The following is a 17,956-nucleotide window of genomic DNA, read 5'->3' as shown; positions in this document are numbered from 1 at the left end:
ATCGTCCACCGCATAAATAGTCCAAGGAGCATCAGCCAGCCCGCTAATCATAATAAGTTTCTAGAAAGGAACCACAGATAAGCTGAATATCAACATTATCAGCTGATAATGGGGTGCTGTACTGCTACTTAACGAGAACGTTTAACGAAAGATAAGCACAAAAAGGAAATGCGTTAAATAGGGAACAGCAACAACCATGCAGGATATTGCACTGTAACGAAGGTTGAATAAATGAGAGCGCTTAGGACGTTTGTTCGCTTTGAGTACTGATAGATGAATTGTTCAAGGAATATTAAAGCATTTCACACGTTTACCGCTTGAGGCGGAATTAGGCGGCAATGAACGAAACCCAGTTACATGTAGTCTTGAGAATTCAAATTCTTAATGCTTGCTCAATGCTTCCTATGGAGCACGAATAATAATAATAATAATAATAATAATAATAATAATAATAATAATAATAATAATAATAATAATAATAATAATAATAATAATAATAAAACATTTATTTACAGCGCCTGAGAAGAAGACACAGATCTAAAGGGCACTCGGTAAGCACCTTGCTTTTAGTAGCCGTTATCAAAGCCATTTTCAATAAGCCACCATAAGTAAGTATCACGACTAATCCGCATTTATCCAGGCAATGCCAAATAAGGCACGAAGTAATATTTTCACAAACTGGAAGTTGATAAGCGTGGGAACTTTACAAAAGCGGATATTATTTTCTGTGAACTGCGACGCGGTTTTCATCGCCTTACGGGCCTGGTAAGAGTTGTTGGCGCTCTGTTTCTGCAGTCGTTCCGGAGAAAGAAATGAGCGCTGGTTGTCGAAGTAATTTTGAAGCCCTCCGCTACGGCACTTTTTCTTTTTTTCTTCTTTCACTCCCACCTCCTCTCTCTCTTCTTTTATGGCGTGGTTCTGCTGCCCACCAAGATGAGACAACTACTGCGCCATTTCCTTTCCTCAAAAACCAATTTACCGACTCTCTTTGCGGTAGCATTAATGTGGTGAAATTCCTGGTGACATCGATCTTTTTACCCTGACGAGACGCCGCTTTTACTAATTCAACCGAGAGTTAATAATTTTTCGTTGCTGCAGAGGCGCTAGTTCTCCTATGTGCACGCATGGCGCGTTTTGTAGTAATTGGGTCATGGCGTTTCAGGTTAATTTCTTGCAGTGCCATCGAATCTTAAATATGTGTTTTACGAAAAATGCAGGTATGCGAAGCTCACATATGAGGAGCCGAAGTATATTCCCTGATCGCAGAAAACGTATTAAGGGTCAAATTCGCAGGGAAAAAAAATATCTGAAAGGACACATAACGTTTGAGTATGTTACTGTGCTTTTCAACTAATTTGTACAGCCCTTTTTACCGGGATTTAGTACAGCGGAATCATTTTATTTTAACCACCATAATTCTAACTTTCAGATTATTCTAAGAGATCTTAGTCCAGTCAAAATCAAGCTGTACTTAAGAAAAACGCTTAGTAATTAGAACGCATGCGCGTATTGAGCGGTTATTTCTACTATGCCTCTAGCCGACCAGCTCAGACCGACGAGCTATAAAACAGAGCAGGAGTGCGCCTGCGGCCAATGCCGCCTAGATAGCAAGCATTGGAAAGTATTTTATAACCGTGCAAGCGAACAGGGACGGAATCTAATAGAGAAATGCTAAAGGCGGCAACGAAACTCCATAGCCCGGCAAAAGCACGTTACGTGGCTTAGTCCATATTCACTGTCTTATTACCTGCTCTTCGTTCTCAGGCTTCAGAGTACTTTTAGAATAATTGGCATGAAGCTCAAGCAAGGCACACCGCAGTTTTCTTCGGCGACCATTTCAAAAACAGGATCCTTTACGATGCCGCCCGGGTTCGAACCCGACCGCGGCGGCTGCGTTTTTATGGAGGAAAAACGCTAAGGCGCCCGTGTGCTGTGCGATTTCAGTGCACGTTAGACATCCCTAGGTGGTCAAAATTATTCCGGAGCCCTCCACTACGGCACCTCTTCTTCCTTTCTTCTTTCACTCCCTCCCTTATCCCTTCCCTTACGGCGCGGTTCAGGTGTCCAACGATATATGAGACAGATACTGCGCCATTTTCCTTTCCCCAAAAACCAGTTATTATTATTATTATTATTATTTACGATGCCGCTCAACTTGCTGCCGCGATCGGTTCAGCGCAGTGGCGTAGCAGAAATTTTGTTCGTGGGGGGGGGGGGGGGGGGGGGCGCGGCTCATGTTGCAGCGCGGCCTCCTCATTGAATTTGTGGAAGGATCAAACGCAACAATAATAACTGCATTGCCATTGCCATTGTGTATTAGATAACGTTACGCACTATCGTATGTCTTATGTATGTCTTAAAAATCGTGGTACACGTGATTACAAAACATAAAACTGAGCAGGGGACAAGACACAGGAGAGAAGCAAGCAGGACGAGCTCGTCCCGTTTGCTTCTCTTCTGTGTCTTGTCCCCTGCTCAGTTTTATGCCTTGTAATCATGTCATACCAACTATACCCTTATCGTTCACTCGTGGCAGCCATAACTGATACCAATGCTTCCATGTTTTTGCGTATTTAATAAGTAAAGAAATTATTACACGAAGTCTAGAACTATATCGGTCCGGAACCAGCAAAGCAGTGAATGCCCCTGATATGAAAAACGTAAAGGCCATGAAATTAGCAAGTAGAGGACAACTATTTTAATGAATGTTTGTCGTTCAAGAACTTTACATTTTTCTACATATGCAACGCCTAGGGAAAAATCTCAATGATGCTGTCCTTCGTTCCAGTGTACTGTGCAGCAGCAGCAGCAGCTGACACCGGTCATGTATTACCAGTAACTGCACCGAAATTTTAGTCGCAGCAGTGAGCCATCGATAGGCCCTTGAAAATTTGTGCCAGGATGGGGCCCCTTGCGGTACATAACTCCAGGTGCATGGAAGTTGCCCACGAAATCCAACCCGAGTTAGCAATGTTCGCGCCAAAATGTCTTTTCAACTCCGAAAAGGACACTGTAGGTGACAAAATCCAGAATGACTTCCGGCGCCGGTGGTTGTTTTGGCCAGTGGTGCGTGACAGTTCGAAAAAATTTCTGACCCCCCCCCCCCCCCCCCCCCCCGGCTACGCCCCTGGTTCAGCGTTGCGAAGGGGATCCGTTCGATTCGCGGCGTCCATGATGCTATTACAGGGCCTCCAAGTTTGGTCACACAGCAGCGGTCAGGCAGGTTCAGGAAACCGTGCTATGAAGCCCAATCCCGGAGGCCGTCACTAATACAATGCTATCGCTGCTCTCATCTACTGACAGGTGGTGCTAGATTATTGGCTCTCGTTATTAGTAGCAAGAAGGCAATTTTACATATATGTATGGCATGGCGTTCATAGAGTTCATATATACTATCCGTTCTCGTTATAACACTATACATTAAAATACGTTCTTCCGCAAACGGAATAACGGCAAGCGGACATGGAAGAGACCCAATGGCGAGAGTGAAAATGAAATAGACTTTATACTGCGTGCTCGCCCTGTCGTCGTGCAGGACGTGTAAGTCTTTGGAAAGGTGCGGTGTAGCGACGACAGAATGATAAGGTCTTGAATTAGCCTAGACTTGAGGATGGAACCGAAGAAACTAGTGACGGATTAGCCCAAAAAGAAGTTAGCGGTAAGAGGGAAAGTAGAGGAATTCGCGATCTTGCTGCAGAGCAGATATTCGGCTCTAACTGAAAAAGACGATCTTAATGTTCAAGCTATGAACGATAATCTCACAGCTATCATTACGGAGTGCGCAGTAGAAGTAGGCGGTAGGATGGTTAGACAGGATACTGGCAACCCCTCTTATGAGACGAAAGATCTGATTAAAAAACGCCAAAGTATGAAAGCCTCTAACCCCACACACGGAATAGAACTGGCTGAGCTATCAGTGCTTATCAATAAGCGGAACGTAAGCGACATGTCGAAATATAATATGGAGAGAATTGATCATGCTCTAAACAAGCAAAGTTACCTAAAAGCGGTCAAGAGGAAACTATGCATCGGTAAAACCAGATCTATGCGCTAAGAGACAAGGATTGCAAAGCCATCAGCAATATGGATAAGATGGTTAAAGTAGCGGGAGAGTTCTACACAGATCTATACTGTAGCGAATGACAGAGGCAGTAATGAGACGTTACTCAGAGGGGCAGTACTGCACAGCAGTTGGACATCCCGACAGTAACGAAAGAGGAAGTAATGAAAGCCTTAGGAGCAATAAACAGGAGAAAAGCAGTTGGTGAGGATCAGGCAACGGCAGGTCTGTTCAACGACGGTGGGGAGATTGTGCTAGAAGAACTAGCAACCCTGTATACGCAACGCCTTATGACCTCGTGTGTTTCGAAATCTTGGGAAAGCCTAGGATCACCTTAATGCTTAAGAAAGGGGACGTCAAGGACTTGAAAAATCGCAGACCGGTCAGCTTACTGTTCGTTGCTTAGAACGTATTTACGAAGGCAATCACTAAAAAAAGTAAGGACAACCTTAGACTGCAATCAACGAAAGGACGAATGAGGATTTTGTAAAGGCTACTTCATAATAGACCGTACTGACACCATCAATAAGATGACGGAGAAATTCACAGGATATGACCAACCCCCATATGTAGCCTTCATAGATTACGAGAAAGCATTTGACATAGTCTAAACGTCAGCTGTCATGCAGACATTACGGAGTCAGGGTGTAGAAGAGTCTGACGCAAAAATACTGGAAGGTATCTGTCACGGCTAGATAGCCGCCATAGTCTCTCATAAAGACAGCAATAAAATTCCAATAAGGAAGTATGTCAGGCAGGCAGACACTATCTTCTCAATGCTGTTCACCGCCTGTTCACAGGAGCTGCTCAGAGCCGAAAAGTGGAATGAATGAAATATGAATGGTGGAAAACAGCGCGTGAAGACGACGACAGGACGAAGAACCACAAGGTTGAGCGCTAAGGCAGTCGCTAACAGGTCGCGAAGGCAATCAGTCTCGTCCTTGTGGCTCTTCGGCCTATCGTCGTCTTCATGCGCTTTTTTCCATACATAGGTATTCATAGCCTTGATTTGAGAAGGGCTGGCGATAAGAGTTAATGAAAAATTCCTTAGTAATCTGCGATTCGCTGACGACATTGCCTTGCTTAGTCACTCAGGGAATGAGTTACAAACTATGATCAGTGCCTTGGGGAAAACGAACGGTGGGTCTAAAAATTAATATTCAGAAAACTAGAATAATTAGTGGTTTTTGAGGAACGTAAATGGCGCAGTAACTGTCTCACTTCTCGGTGGGCACGTAAATCGCAGCATGAGAGAAGGGAGGAAGGTGAGGGGAAAAAAGTGATGTTCATCAGTCTATGAAGCGAACAGCAGTTTACGATTTGTATAGAGGCGCTGGAAGTGCGCCTACATAGGGCGAATTGCGACCGCACATCTTGACCATGAGTGTGAAATAACGAGAACAATAAGAATAAGCTGGAGCATATTTTGCAGATCCTCTCGAATCCTGAATGATCTCAAGAGGAAAGCACATAATAGCTGTATTTTATCGGTACTCACCTATATCGGACAGTAACGTGTAGGCTAACGAAAAGGGTCCAACTTAATTCGAGTACACCACAGCGAGGTGTGCAAAGAAAAATAGTGGTAACGTTAGAGAAAAGAAAAGAGAGCAGAATGGCTGAGGGAACAACGTGGTTTAAGAGATGCGTTTGGGCAGGGCACGTAATACGAAAGCAAGATAACCGATGGTCGCTAAGGCTAACGGACTGGATTAAAAGAGTAGACAATTTGTAGGAGGGGGTGGCAGAAAATTAGGTGGGCTGGCGAGATTACGAATTTTGCGCGAATAAGATGGCCATACCTGTCACAGGATCATGTTAATTGGAGAGATATGAAGAGGCCTTTGCCGGCAGTGGGCGTAGCCACGGCTGCTGCTGCTGCTGCTGATAATGATACTTTTTCGATTAGGTTCTGAAAAAGTACTATTCGAACACCCCTAAATTCCAGCATATTTCAGTCCTCTCACCTCATGTTTCAGAGTTTAGGGGGTGGTGTCACATGTTAAGTCTGTGTGAAAGCTACCGTAGAGTTCGATTTCGACACAGGTGTTAGTTACTTTGATAGGCTGCGCAATTTTCAAGATTTGAAAATTTCAGTGAAACCGGCTTAAGGAACATGGTTTAGTTACGCATGATACTGGGATGAATTCGCCATATTACGAAAAATAGCCTTTTGTCAGAGGAAAAGGCCTGCGTGTAACCAGAGGATTTGAAAGAGGGTTCGACGAAACTTGTCATCCGGGTATTCTGAAAGGGAGTGTTTCTACACATTTTGAGCTAATTATTTATTGAGATGGCGAAAAAGTCAGTAACTATTACTTGGCTTTATCACAGAAGGCGTCAAAAGCTCTTGTAGCATTTTTACAAGTGCCCGACGTTCACATCGGCAGACCTTTAGTTTGTATTGACTTCGTAGTTCTAGAACTACTCTGCACTAACTAAACCAATGAGGAAGAGACGGACCCTTTGGAAGAAATGCGTGTGTGTAGTGTTTGATTTCAAGCTCGCCTTATAGTTTGGAGCACTCATGAAAATAATTTCTGCTTATTACCTTCCAGTACGAAATGCTGCAAGTCATGAAGGTAAATGATCTGCTTGCCTACCGTTGTTTTCTTTGGTTTTATTGTAGAAGCGAATGTACTACAGACCTCGCCTGGGGTAACGTCTCCGCTGGTTGAGTTGTATATCATCAACACAAACTGCCAGGTTCAGAGGTTGCTTAAAAAAGGTGTTCTCCAGTTTTTATCTGAGCTGTACGATACAGGTGCCCGCAGAACTTTTTGAAAGGCTCAGCTTATTGGTACATCCCAAGCTTGAAGCCACGTAATGAAGAAGGTGCTTTGTACTTTGCCACGTGACTTGCGCTGTGCAGCTCTCAATATCAGGCTGCGCCTCTAGGCGTCGAGATAATTCCGCGTCTTCATGTCGGTCGTGTTCCGGAAACTTCTGTGGGCACATGTAGTTGTTAGTCGCAAATTGAGCCCACTTCGTAGTGTTTTATCGATGCTCTTGTGATCCATTTTGGTCCCCACTTCGTAGTGTTTTATCGATGCTCTTGTGATTCATTTTGGTCTGGAGTGAGTGAGGTTGACGTTAACGGGGTTGGTTGCAGTCGGGAATAACCTTGCGACTATACTGCCGACAATTGCTCCGCCGTCGCGACACTTCTTCCCCGCGGACTAGCCGTCCATCATAAGGCGTGTAGATCATTCATGTGATAATTTTGTTGAATGATTTTGTCGAAAGAAAAAGTTCTGTTCAAAAAGGACACTTCCGCCGAGGGAGGACAGTTATAAAAGTTGTACACATGTATGTTGTAATTTGGGAATCGTGCGCCAAAGGACATCTGGTGAGGCGCCAGCTGCAATGTAGGCATCATAGCTGTGCGCAGTAGTTCCATATGCTTTGATGAACTCTGAAAACACGGAACGATAGTAAACCCCTAAAATTAGTACTATGGTTTTCATTTATAGGCGCTGTTGACGTGGAAAGAGCATCAGAAACGTTTTCAAGGCTTTTATGCTCTCGGAAAAAGCCCTCATTGCTTGTACGGTGTATAAATCTATATGAATAGCTCTCCGGGAAAGCTTCAGTCGTCATAATATGAATACGCGCAGTAGCGCAGCTCGAAAGAAAATTAACTATTTGTAACGTGCAGCCGAATAGTAAATACCGCACTACACAACCAGCGGGTGAAACGCATATGGGATAAGGCGATGATAATCGGCAAAGCACCGAAGATTGGTGCTTAGTATCTTGTGCTTTACGGAAGGAAGAGTTCTTTAGAACAAAGAAGGTTCACCGCTCGAGCAAAAGTAGTTTTTGCACTTGCTCACCAGCGTCAGTCGGATGGGCATGACGCCGCTCGGAAGGCTCTGGCATCCTACTTGCATGTCAGTGACAAAGGAAATATTAGCAAAGGTATGTAAGAGAACGGCTTGCTTTGCTGGCGCATCTATCACCATGTAACCGTGGTCCTCAACCACAGAGGAATTATGGAAGCCCGCTAGAAAAGCAGTCGCGGTAAAACTAAAGTAGTGAATTTTAAGATAGCACACGTTATTAAACGAAATGCGTACAAAAAGAACCTTTACATGTGAAAACTTTCCTACGAATAAAAAAACGGCTACTCTCTGATGGCGTTAAACGGTGACAGATATGATAGCTTGGGGGATCTGCTTCTTCGGCTATGGGCGACAAACGCCAGCAACTTCACGCAAGGTTACGTTCGCTCAAATCTGCTTGCCTAATTCATTTTCATGATCGCCTAGGCGCGGTAAATGCAGGCATCAGGTTTCGTTGCTGTAGACGGCAACCAGGTAGCCGTAAGAGTGCATAGCTTAATTCAGCAGAACAATACCTGCACCGTCAGACAACGTGGACGGGACCGCGCGATCGTGCTCTGTCCATGATGAGAGACATAATGAAAAAAGCGCGGCTGTGAACTCCTCTCCGGCCCACCTAGGAAAATCGCTGGGAGAGGAGCTTGACGTAATGTCTCACCAGGGGTACTCAGTTAGCTAAAAACATTGCTGAAGCATACAATGCATGTTTGCACATGGCTGAATAGCTAATGAATTCTGGGTTAACGCTTCAGCGTTCGGCAACAACTAGTTTTTCTCCTCCGACGAGACCACGGCAAACACTTACTGGTCACACTTGCCATTTGCTGTTCAAAGGGCGCTGCCGGTCCAAGAGATGTGCGCTGCTCTTTGAAGTGCATAGATGAAGATACTTTAGTAGCTTTCACGCGCACAGTGTCCGCTTATTTAATTACAAATGCTCTCTATTGAGCATTTTAGTAGAGATCCGAAGTGCTGAACAAATACTCTGCATGGCTCGAAGCCTACTAGTTCCCTTTGTTGCAAAACGTCCTACTAGTCTTGTGTAAATAACTTCTGAATCTTTAATTAATGTATTGTATTTTACTTTGCAGGCTGCCGACGAGGTGAGTTTTAGAATAATCTTTTTTTCCGTCTACATGTCCTCACCTCACAGTTCATTGAGCACTTCAGCAGTGCATACCGTATTTCCAGACAACCTCGCATATAAGAAAGTTAGTCACTGAGCTTGTGCTGAGTTGTTTAATATGTAGCTGTTCTCAGATATCGTCGCCTCGAGAACTACTCTAGATTTTGTGCAATCTAGAGTTAAAAATGTGTTCAAATAATGCATGGCTGAGGGTTACGCTCGCCACGTGAGTCTTTGCGGTTTTAATATTATTGACGAAAATGGTAGTCTTTCTTTGCTACAAATTGACGGAATCTTCAAAAGCGACAACTGCTTGTACTTACCGTCACTTCCGATTGTTTTCTAGAGTGAGTCGTAAGGGTGAGTCTAACCATGCCTAGACAGACATGGGTGAGTCTCACCATGCCAAGCCATTTTCAGTTCTCCATTTCGCATTCATATGCTCCTCTGTTATTGGTCACTCATACATACCTGCGACTTTCAAGCGTCTGAGGGAAGCGACACGCCCTACGTGTGGTTGGCGACCAAACTACATCATTAGCTGCATATGGCAGCCAATGGCAGCCAGTGGTGAGATACGGTGGCCTGCAATTGACAGAGCGCTGCTATGCGTCTCACCATTGACTACCCTATAGGCCGGTCGCTTCCCACAGACGCTTGAAAGCCACGGATATATCTGAGTGACCAACGACAGAGGGTCAAATGGATACGAAATGTGCAATGGAAAATGGAAAGCTTAGAGCATACGGCTTCTGGTTTCTTGTTTCGGTTTTCGGACCTATAATTCGCCGTCCACTGCCGATGAGCAGACAAGAGTGAAGTCAAACAGGCTGCACTAAATGAGCGGTGCCATGAAATATGTGTCAGCTGGGCGCCACTGCTATGTTTATAAAGGTTAGGGTACAGCGGCTTGCGGCGACTGTTACCGCTACCATTTATTTGAAATCAGGCAGAGTTACAAAGCTAAGATTATGAATACAGTGAGCACGGGTTTAGCAGGGGTACGCATGGGTACCATGTTTTGCTAGTTACTGCAGCAGACATTTAAACCATGTTGGTAGCCTATGTCTTGGGATTGATGAAACTAAGCGCACAGTACCAATTAAAGTACGCACCTCGACGACGTTGTAAGGAAAAAATGAAATGCAGCAAAATGCGGGAAAAGAGAGAAAAGGGATGTAGAGACCACGCACCGCTATGAGTGCGCGTACGCCTCTGTGTCCAACTTAAATGCGCTTGATTCCTGGGTGTTGATTCCTGGGCGGGATCATGAATCTTTTGTTCACGAACGCTTTTTCCGAGGAATATGAGCATGTCCCAGTTGTTCATAACGCTCAAAGAATTGGCATTTTGTGGTCGCTTTAAACCTAGTTGTGCTTCAAACGGAAACGTCATTTGGATCTATAAGCAAGTGCCATATGGCGCTGTTAATTCAGATTGTCCTCTTTTAAATGCATAACAGTGTTATACAGCAGTTACCTAGCTCTGAAGAAGGATTAACTTTTATAAATTGGTTTTGCATTTTGCAGTGCCATTCCTTAAACGACCACTTGTCGCAACATACTATCATCGCGTTACCACAACGCATGCGGCTTTGTGCAACAAGCGGCTTGCAATCAGCTCATTGCTGAAGTGCACTTCAGCGGTCGTTGTGGAACGCGTTTTCGCTCCATTGCGATAGGTCTTAGAGGTGTACAGTGTCTGATCTAATAATGGTTTGAGTATAACAGCACAGTTTGAGAGATTAAACTTCGCATTAAGTGAATGCAAAATTGTGCAAGCGCATGTTACAAGAAATCAGTGACCAACCTTTGAATACATCCATGGGAAGAAACGCAATGCGTAGAAAGTACTTCCAGAAGATACTTTAGACTTGCTTAGAGCGAGCTTGTGCTAAAAATATACTTCAGAGATTGCAAGGTACACGTTTTTAATATTTACATAAGCCTACACTGATTTACAGCGTAACCTAATTACTGACTTATTAATAACATCTGTTAACATGTCATCTCATTTCTCCTTACAACAGGGTGAAAAAAAGGTACGTTTTACTGTTCATCATCTTGTGGCGCGCATGGGTTCGGTCATGTTTGCCGCTGAAAGGGGCGAGACCGCAAGAATACACGTAGGCTACTGAATGATGCATGGTGAAACGTTTCTTTGTCTTTGGAGAATTATGGCATTATGCTTCTACAGGTAGTACCATCAACACTTTAGTAAACAATTGGTCGTTTTTGCCCACTTTCACACATAATTGCGTCCTGTGATGTGCTTGTGGAAACATGCTTCACAGCTGGTCCATTGCTTTCTGTGCTAACCTGTTCCGTTGAATACACAGCTGAACAGCACATACTTCTATATGAGCATGAAACTAAGAGCAAATGGTGATCACTTCTCCTGAAAGCCGCGACATTTTATTTCTTCTAGGCCACTAAACAACCATGTTTTGACGACGCTTACCATACGAACTGAAGAGCGCTGTAGGAAATACACATTAACTAATAACATACTCGTTCTGGTGCTGGAAATTGAACCAGGGACTTCCACTGGATGCCCAGGAGTCATGTAATCACAAGGACTTGGCACCAGCGCGATGTCAGCAGCTCCTCGTCTCTTAACGGTGATTAATTAGCAAAACGTGTCTACAGCTACATTTGTATGCGATGTGCTCCCATAGGGTGCAGGTATATTTGCATGCAACAAAGAGATATAGGTCGAAGGCAGCGCTGTTTCAGAATAAAAACAAGCGTAATATCGCAATGGGAAAGGGGAAATATTGCCGCGAATCTTTGCCGTATTTATTCATTCTTCAAAGCTGCCGACACGACACTTTATCGCTTTCTTTACGATGCAAGACGCGACCAGATTTATCTCGATTGATCGCATCCAGGCGAAGCTGATTCTTCGTTGTTCCAGAATGTTCTAGTAACTTTGCGCGCTTTATCTAGAAAGTTCGCTATCAGCTTTAAATTGAGCACGGCCGACAGCGGCGGGCATTCTGTTCGACGACCGCCTGGCACGCTTGTCGCTTTGCCACCGCCGAGTGATTCAGTCCTTTGTGGGCGCAAGTCAGCCCAATAAACAGTTTTATTTTAGAAGACTATTTGTCCGTCTTCGTCGCTCCTTCGACCGCCGCCACCACTTCGTGACATCTGGTGGAAGTGCTGGGTATCCTTCCATGTTCCGGACGCCCCCTTAGAGTCGTGACACCAGCCCTTTTCGCTTCGCACCGGAAGACGAGCCAGCAGTTAACCGAGCCAGCAGACGTCTTTAGGGAGAAAAACCTGAGTTCTGGACCGTACTGGACCGCACCAGACAACAAAAAGACGCTGCTACGAGCCCCACAACCTCGCCAAAGAGGTCGACACCTATCATACTGAACAGCCGCGGGTGCCGGCAACTTTCACTTAGTCCCTAGGCGAAGACCCCAAAGAATGGTTGGACCAATTTGAGCGCGTAGCATCATTCAACAAGTGGGACGATGCGGCAAAAATTAGACAGGTATTTTTCGCACTGGAGGGCTCAGCATGTACGTGGTAGGAAAACCACGAGTCGCCCCTACCGACATGGGAGCTATTGAAGAAGGAACTTTTGAAGGTACTATTTACCAGTGTCGTGAGGAAAGAAAGAGCCGAACGACTATTCGAGTCCAGGATCCAGCTTTCGAATGAGCCCGTCCGCGGTTACGTCAAAGAGAGGAAGCGCGTCATTCATCGTGCCGACTCCGAGATGACCGAGGAAAAGAAAGTTCAGTTTTTAAGGCGCGACGTAAAACAACAACTCTTTGCCAGCTTCGTTCGCCAGCCGCCAAAAATAGTCGAGTAATTCATGCAAGAAGCCTGCACGATCAAGAAGACCCTCGACGTCCGGGCTCGGCAGTACAGCAGCCCTTCTTTGTGTGCAATCTGTCCGGAGACAACCACCACCAGCGACAACTTGCGGGAAGTTATTCGCGAAATCGTCCGCGAGGAGCTACGCCGATTACTGCTATCATCCGCAGAGCCCCAAGCAGCGACTCTCATGGATGCGGTGCGGGAAGAAGTGCAACAGGCACCTGGCACCCCGGCAGCCACAGAATCCCAGGCCATGACCTAAGCTGGTGCAGTACGCACTCCGCATCCCCAACGACACCACCTATGTCCTTTCCGATATGAGCCACCTGTTCTAGAACGCCGCCTCCCTGCCCCCGCCCGCCCTGCCTACGAACGACGCTCAACCCCTAGGAAATGCGACGCCTGGAAGACTTCCGACAACCGGCTGTTGTGCTTCCATTGCGGTGTGGCCGGCTATATTCTTTGTCACTGCCCGTACCGACGTATCGGTCCTGGTGGACTTGCTGTTGATGCACCACGACCACGCTTCGGCCAACGTCCGCAAAAAATCGACGCGTACCTGCGTCGAGAGGACTACTCGCCGAACCGCCTTTGGCGTTCACTATCGCCGTCAGCCTCGCGCTTTGCGTTGCCCGCAGCTACGCAGCCGCGGTACGAGGAAGGTATCCCAGCCCACGTAGGGGAAACTAAAGACAGCAACCTCTGGAGGTGAGGTTGCTCCCGAGCGAAACACCGAAGATCCTCAAATGACCATGCCGCACGAAGACGCCGGCCCCGACAGGCCGACGCCGCATGCAATGACAACCTCGACCACGACGCGAACCGCCTTCAAAACGACACCGCTACCGAGAAGAACTGCGATGACACGTTCTATCCGCTACTCCCATACCGGACACCCAGGACAATGTGCGACGCAAGAGCCAGGACGTCCGACATAACAGTCACTATCGACGGACGGAAAGTTACCGCCCTAGTCGACACAGGAGCCGATAACTCGGTGATGAATGGAACATTCGCTGCGCAGCTGAGGAAAGGCACGATCGCTTGCGACGGCCCACAAATTCGCACTGCAGGGGGCCACCTCATTGCGCCATCAGGACGATCCACAGCGCGACTGACTTTAGATGGAGACACCTATCCTGCGACCTTCGTGGTGCTACGGCAATGTTCCTGCAAAGTGAACTTCTGCATGGATTTCCTTAATGAGCATTAGGCCACCATCAACCTGCGATCCAAGCTGATCACGCTTTCGACGGACGAGGCAAGCCCTTCGATGAGAACTCTGAAAAATCACGTTGCCCTAAGTTCCCTGGAGGAAGAAGTGAGCGTCCCACCCCGTTCAAACGTTATCCTGACCGTAGGCGCCACGAAAACATTAACGCTGAAATCATCGCGGGGTACATGCAGTTGCTTCAAGACCGAGGAACCGGCATCACAAGAGGCATCGCACAATCCGCAATGGCCAGGCCGAAGTACTGATGACTAACCTCAGCGAAGAACAACGGCACATTAACAAAGGAAAGACGATTGCTTTCTTCGACGAAATATCCGACGTACGAGACTCCTTCGGCCTCTCCGGCCTATCCTCAGAAGATTCGCTTGACCAAGAGAACTCGCCCACTTTCCACGTCAACCCAGCCCTGTCCTGGAATAGACAAGACCAGATCGCAATCTACTTCGAAGCTGAAGCGAGTGTTTTTCGTGATCGCCGAATGTCTGACAAACACCAATTGTCAAGCATCGCATTATAACCGACCAGCACGCCTGACCTCTCCGTCAAAACCCCTACCGGGTGTCGCCGCGAGAACGACAAGCCATCCGGGGCCAAGAGGAAGAAACGCTTCGAGACGACGTCATCCAGCCTTCAAACTGCCCATGGCCGGCACTGGTTGTTCTAGTGAGAAAAAAAGACGGCGCACTTTGATTCTGCTTTGATTGCCGCCGCTTGAACAACATAGCAAAGAAGGACGTCTACCCCCTCCCCCGCATCGACGACACACTGGACCGGCTCTGCAACGTCCAGTATTTCTCAAGAATGGACCTCAAGAGCAGCTACTGGCAAGTTGAGGTCGATGAAAGAGATCGCGAGAAGACCTCGAGAAGACCTGTTTCATCACTCCGGATGGCGTCTCCGAGTTTAAGGTGATGCCATTTGGACTGTGCTCCGCACCAGCGAAGTTTCAGCGAGTAATGGATACAGTGCTGGCAGGCCTGAAGCGGCAAATTTTTCCGGTATATTTAGATGATGTCGTTGTCTTCGGCTCGAACTTTGAAGGGCACCTAAAAAGACTTCGAACAGTACTAGACACCATCAAGTCGTCTGGCCTAGCCTTGAAAGCAGAGAGGTGCCACTTTGCCTATGAAGAGCTGCTGTTTCTAAGCCACATCGTTAGCAAGGAGACAGTACGCCCAGACGCGCAGAAAAGAGTTGCTATAGCACAGTTTCCACCACCGGCAGATAACAAAGCAGTGCGCAGATTCCTCGGACTGTGCGCATACTACGGTCGATTTGTGACAAACATTTCGCACATCGCCGAGCCGCTGACCCAACTGACAAAGGCAGACGTGCCATTTAAATGGGAAGCGCCACAAGATTGTCAAAGATCTTCAGCGTCGTTTACAGTCCCCACCGATAATTGCGCATTTTGATCAAAACGCTGATACTGAAGTTCATACCTACGCAAGCAGCGTGGGCCTTGGTGCCGTCCTCGTTCAATAAAGTGATGGGATGGAATAAATCATCGCACACGGTATCCGTTCCTTTTCCAAGGCCGAGGCTAAGTATTCGACAACTGAGAAGGAATGCCTTGCCATCATCTAGGCTACGTAGAAATTCCAGCGCTACCTGTACGGACGGCTGTTCAAGGTGGTCAGCGACCACCACGCGCTCTGCTGGCATGCCGATTTGAAGGACCCCTCTTGCCGACTCGCTCGATGGAGTCTGCGCCTCCAGGAGTTTGATGTCACCGTCGTTTACAAGTCCGGAAGCAATCACTGTGACGCCGATTGGCTCTCACGAGCCCCTATAGATGCACCGCCGCCGGACGACGATGAGGACGCCTTCCTGGGACCCATCAGGCCCAGCTCTTTTGCACAGCAGCAACGCTCGGACCCTGACCTAAAACGCCTCATCGAGTACATGGAAGGCAAGGTTTCTCCACCCTCCGCCTCATTCTAAGGAGGACTGTCTTCCTTCTGTGTACAGAATGATGTCCTCGTGAAGAACGTCGCAGCGAACAATACAGCCTAACTCCTTGTTGTAGCTGCTTGTCTCCGCGAAGTTTTACAGGCTTCACACGACAAGCCGACTGCTGGACACCCAGGCTTATCTCGCACTCTCCACCGCCTTTAAGACAAGTATTACTGGCCCGACTGTCTGCCGATGTCGCAGATTATGTGAAAACCTGCCGAGATTGTCAGCGACGAAAGACCCCTCCCACCTGACCAGCAGGATTTCTGAACAACATTGGACCCCCCCTGAAGACCCTTTCAGCAGATCGGCATGGACTTGCTTGGCCCTTTCCTAAAGTCAACGTCTGGAAATAAGTGGATCATCGCGGCGACCGACTACCTGACCCGCTACGCCGAGGCAATAGCCCTACAGGACGGAACAGCAGCAGAAGTCGCCAAATTTTTTGTGAAGTACGTACATTCTTCTGCGACACGGCGCCCCCGATGTGCTCATCACGGGCAGAGGAACAGCATTCACGGCGGAACTAACGCAAGTCATCCTGCGTTACAGCCAAGCCAGCCACAGGAGGACAACTGCATACCATTCGCACACCAACGGGCTGACCGAGCGCCTGAACAAAACCATCGCCGATATGCTCGCCATGTATGTCGATGCCGAACACAAGACCTGGGATGTCATCATGCTTTACGTCGTCTTCGCCTAAAACACCGCGGTGCAAGAGACCACCCAGACGACGCCTTTTTAGGCTCGTCGATGGCAGGGAGGCCCCGACAACCCTAGACGCCATGCTGCCCAACGCTGCAGAAGAAGAAAACGTCGATGTCGCCGCTACCTTCAACACACAGAAGAGGCCCGAAGGCTTGCCTGATTAAGGATCAAATCCCAGCAGCGGACCGACGCCAGACGCTACAACCTACGAAGATGCAAAGCGGAATACAAGCCAGGAGACCAATTCTGGGTATTGACGCCCATTCGCCGCCGTGGATTGAGTGAAAAGCTTTTGCGCCGCTATTTTGGGGCCGTACAACTATCTTCGTCGGCTAGGTGAACTGGATTGTGAAGTTATCCCTGATGCAATGACGGCACCCAGCGACATTGTTTACGACCAGAAGTTGTTCAATTCGTCCGTCTTAAGCCATATTATGCGCGCTAAAGGACGCTGTGCTTCCACACACTGCTTATTGTCGCACGATCCGTTTTATTGCTTGCTAGTCGCCTTATATGTTTCAATGCATCGGGTCGATGCTTCTTTGAGAGGGGAGTAGTGCCGCGAATCTTTTCATTGTTCATTCTTCAAAGCTACCAGCACGCCTATTTATCGCTTTGTTTACGATGCAAGACGCGACCAGATTTATCTCGATTGATCGCATCCAGGCAGAGCTGATTCTACGTTGTTCCAGAATATTCTAGTAACTTTGCGCTTTGTTCGCTATCAGCTTTAAATTGAGCATGGTCGACAACGGTGGGCATTCTGTTGGACAACTGCCGAGCAAGCTTGTTGCTACGCCGCCACCGCGTGATTCAGTCCATTGTGGGCGCAAGTCAGCCCAAATAGTTTTGTTTAGAGATCATTAAACTTCTCGCCTACCAATCACTAATTCGACCAAAACTAGAATACGCATCTGCTATCTGGAGCCCGCAACAAGCATATCTCATCAGTTCACTAGAATCTGTCCAAAATCGCGCCACGAGGTTCATTCATTCTGCCTATTCATACGACATCAGTGTATCGTCACTTAAACGACAATCAGGTTTATCAACTCTTGCCCATCGTCGTCGCATTGCTTCTCTTAGTCTGTTTCATAAGTTTTTTTACAGTTCCCTCGGACAACCACCCTACATCACACCGCCCGCTCGCATATCTCATCGCACCGGCCATCCACTGCAAGTGTCATGCCA

The 17,956-nt window shown here is 47.2% G+C and overlaps 1 protein-coding gene across 1 annotated transcript in view; it reads left to right on the top strand.

The window, feature by feature from the left end:
* LOC144097978 (uncharacterized) overlaps nucleotides 1-17,956 on the top strand; it is a 69,709-nt gene that overhangs the window by 34,440 nt on the left and 17,313 nt on the right. Inside the window, exons 8-10 of the mRNA XM_077630562.1 lie at nucleotides 516-551; nucleotides 6,619-6,642; nucleotides 8,997-9,008. Coding sequence (XP_077486688.1) covers nucleotides 516-551; nucleotides 6,619-6,642; nucleotides 8,997-9,008 — 72 coding nt within the window. The remainder of the gene's footprint in view (nucleotides 1-515; nucleotides 552-6,618; nucleotides 6,643-8,996; nucleotides 9,009-17,956) is intronic.

This window comes from Amblyomma americanum, chromosome 7 (assembly GCF_052857255.1).
Source record: "Amblyomma americanum isolate KBUSLIRL-KWMA chromosome 7, ASM5285725v1, whole genome shotgun sequence".
NCBI classification, from domain to species: domain Eukaryota; kingdom Metazoa; phylum Arthropoda; class Arachnida; order Ixodida; family Ixodidae; genus Amblyomma; species Amblyomma americanum.
The sequence above is the reverse complement of the archived record's forward strand: the minus strand, read 5'-3'. Positions and strand labels throughout refer to the sequence as shown.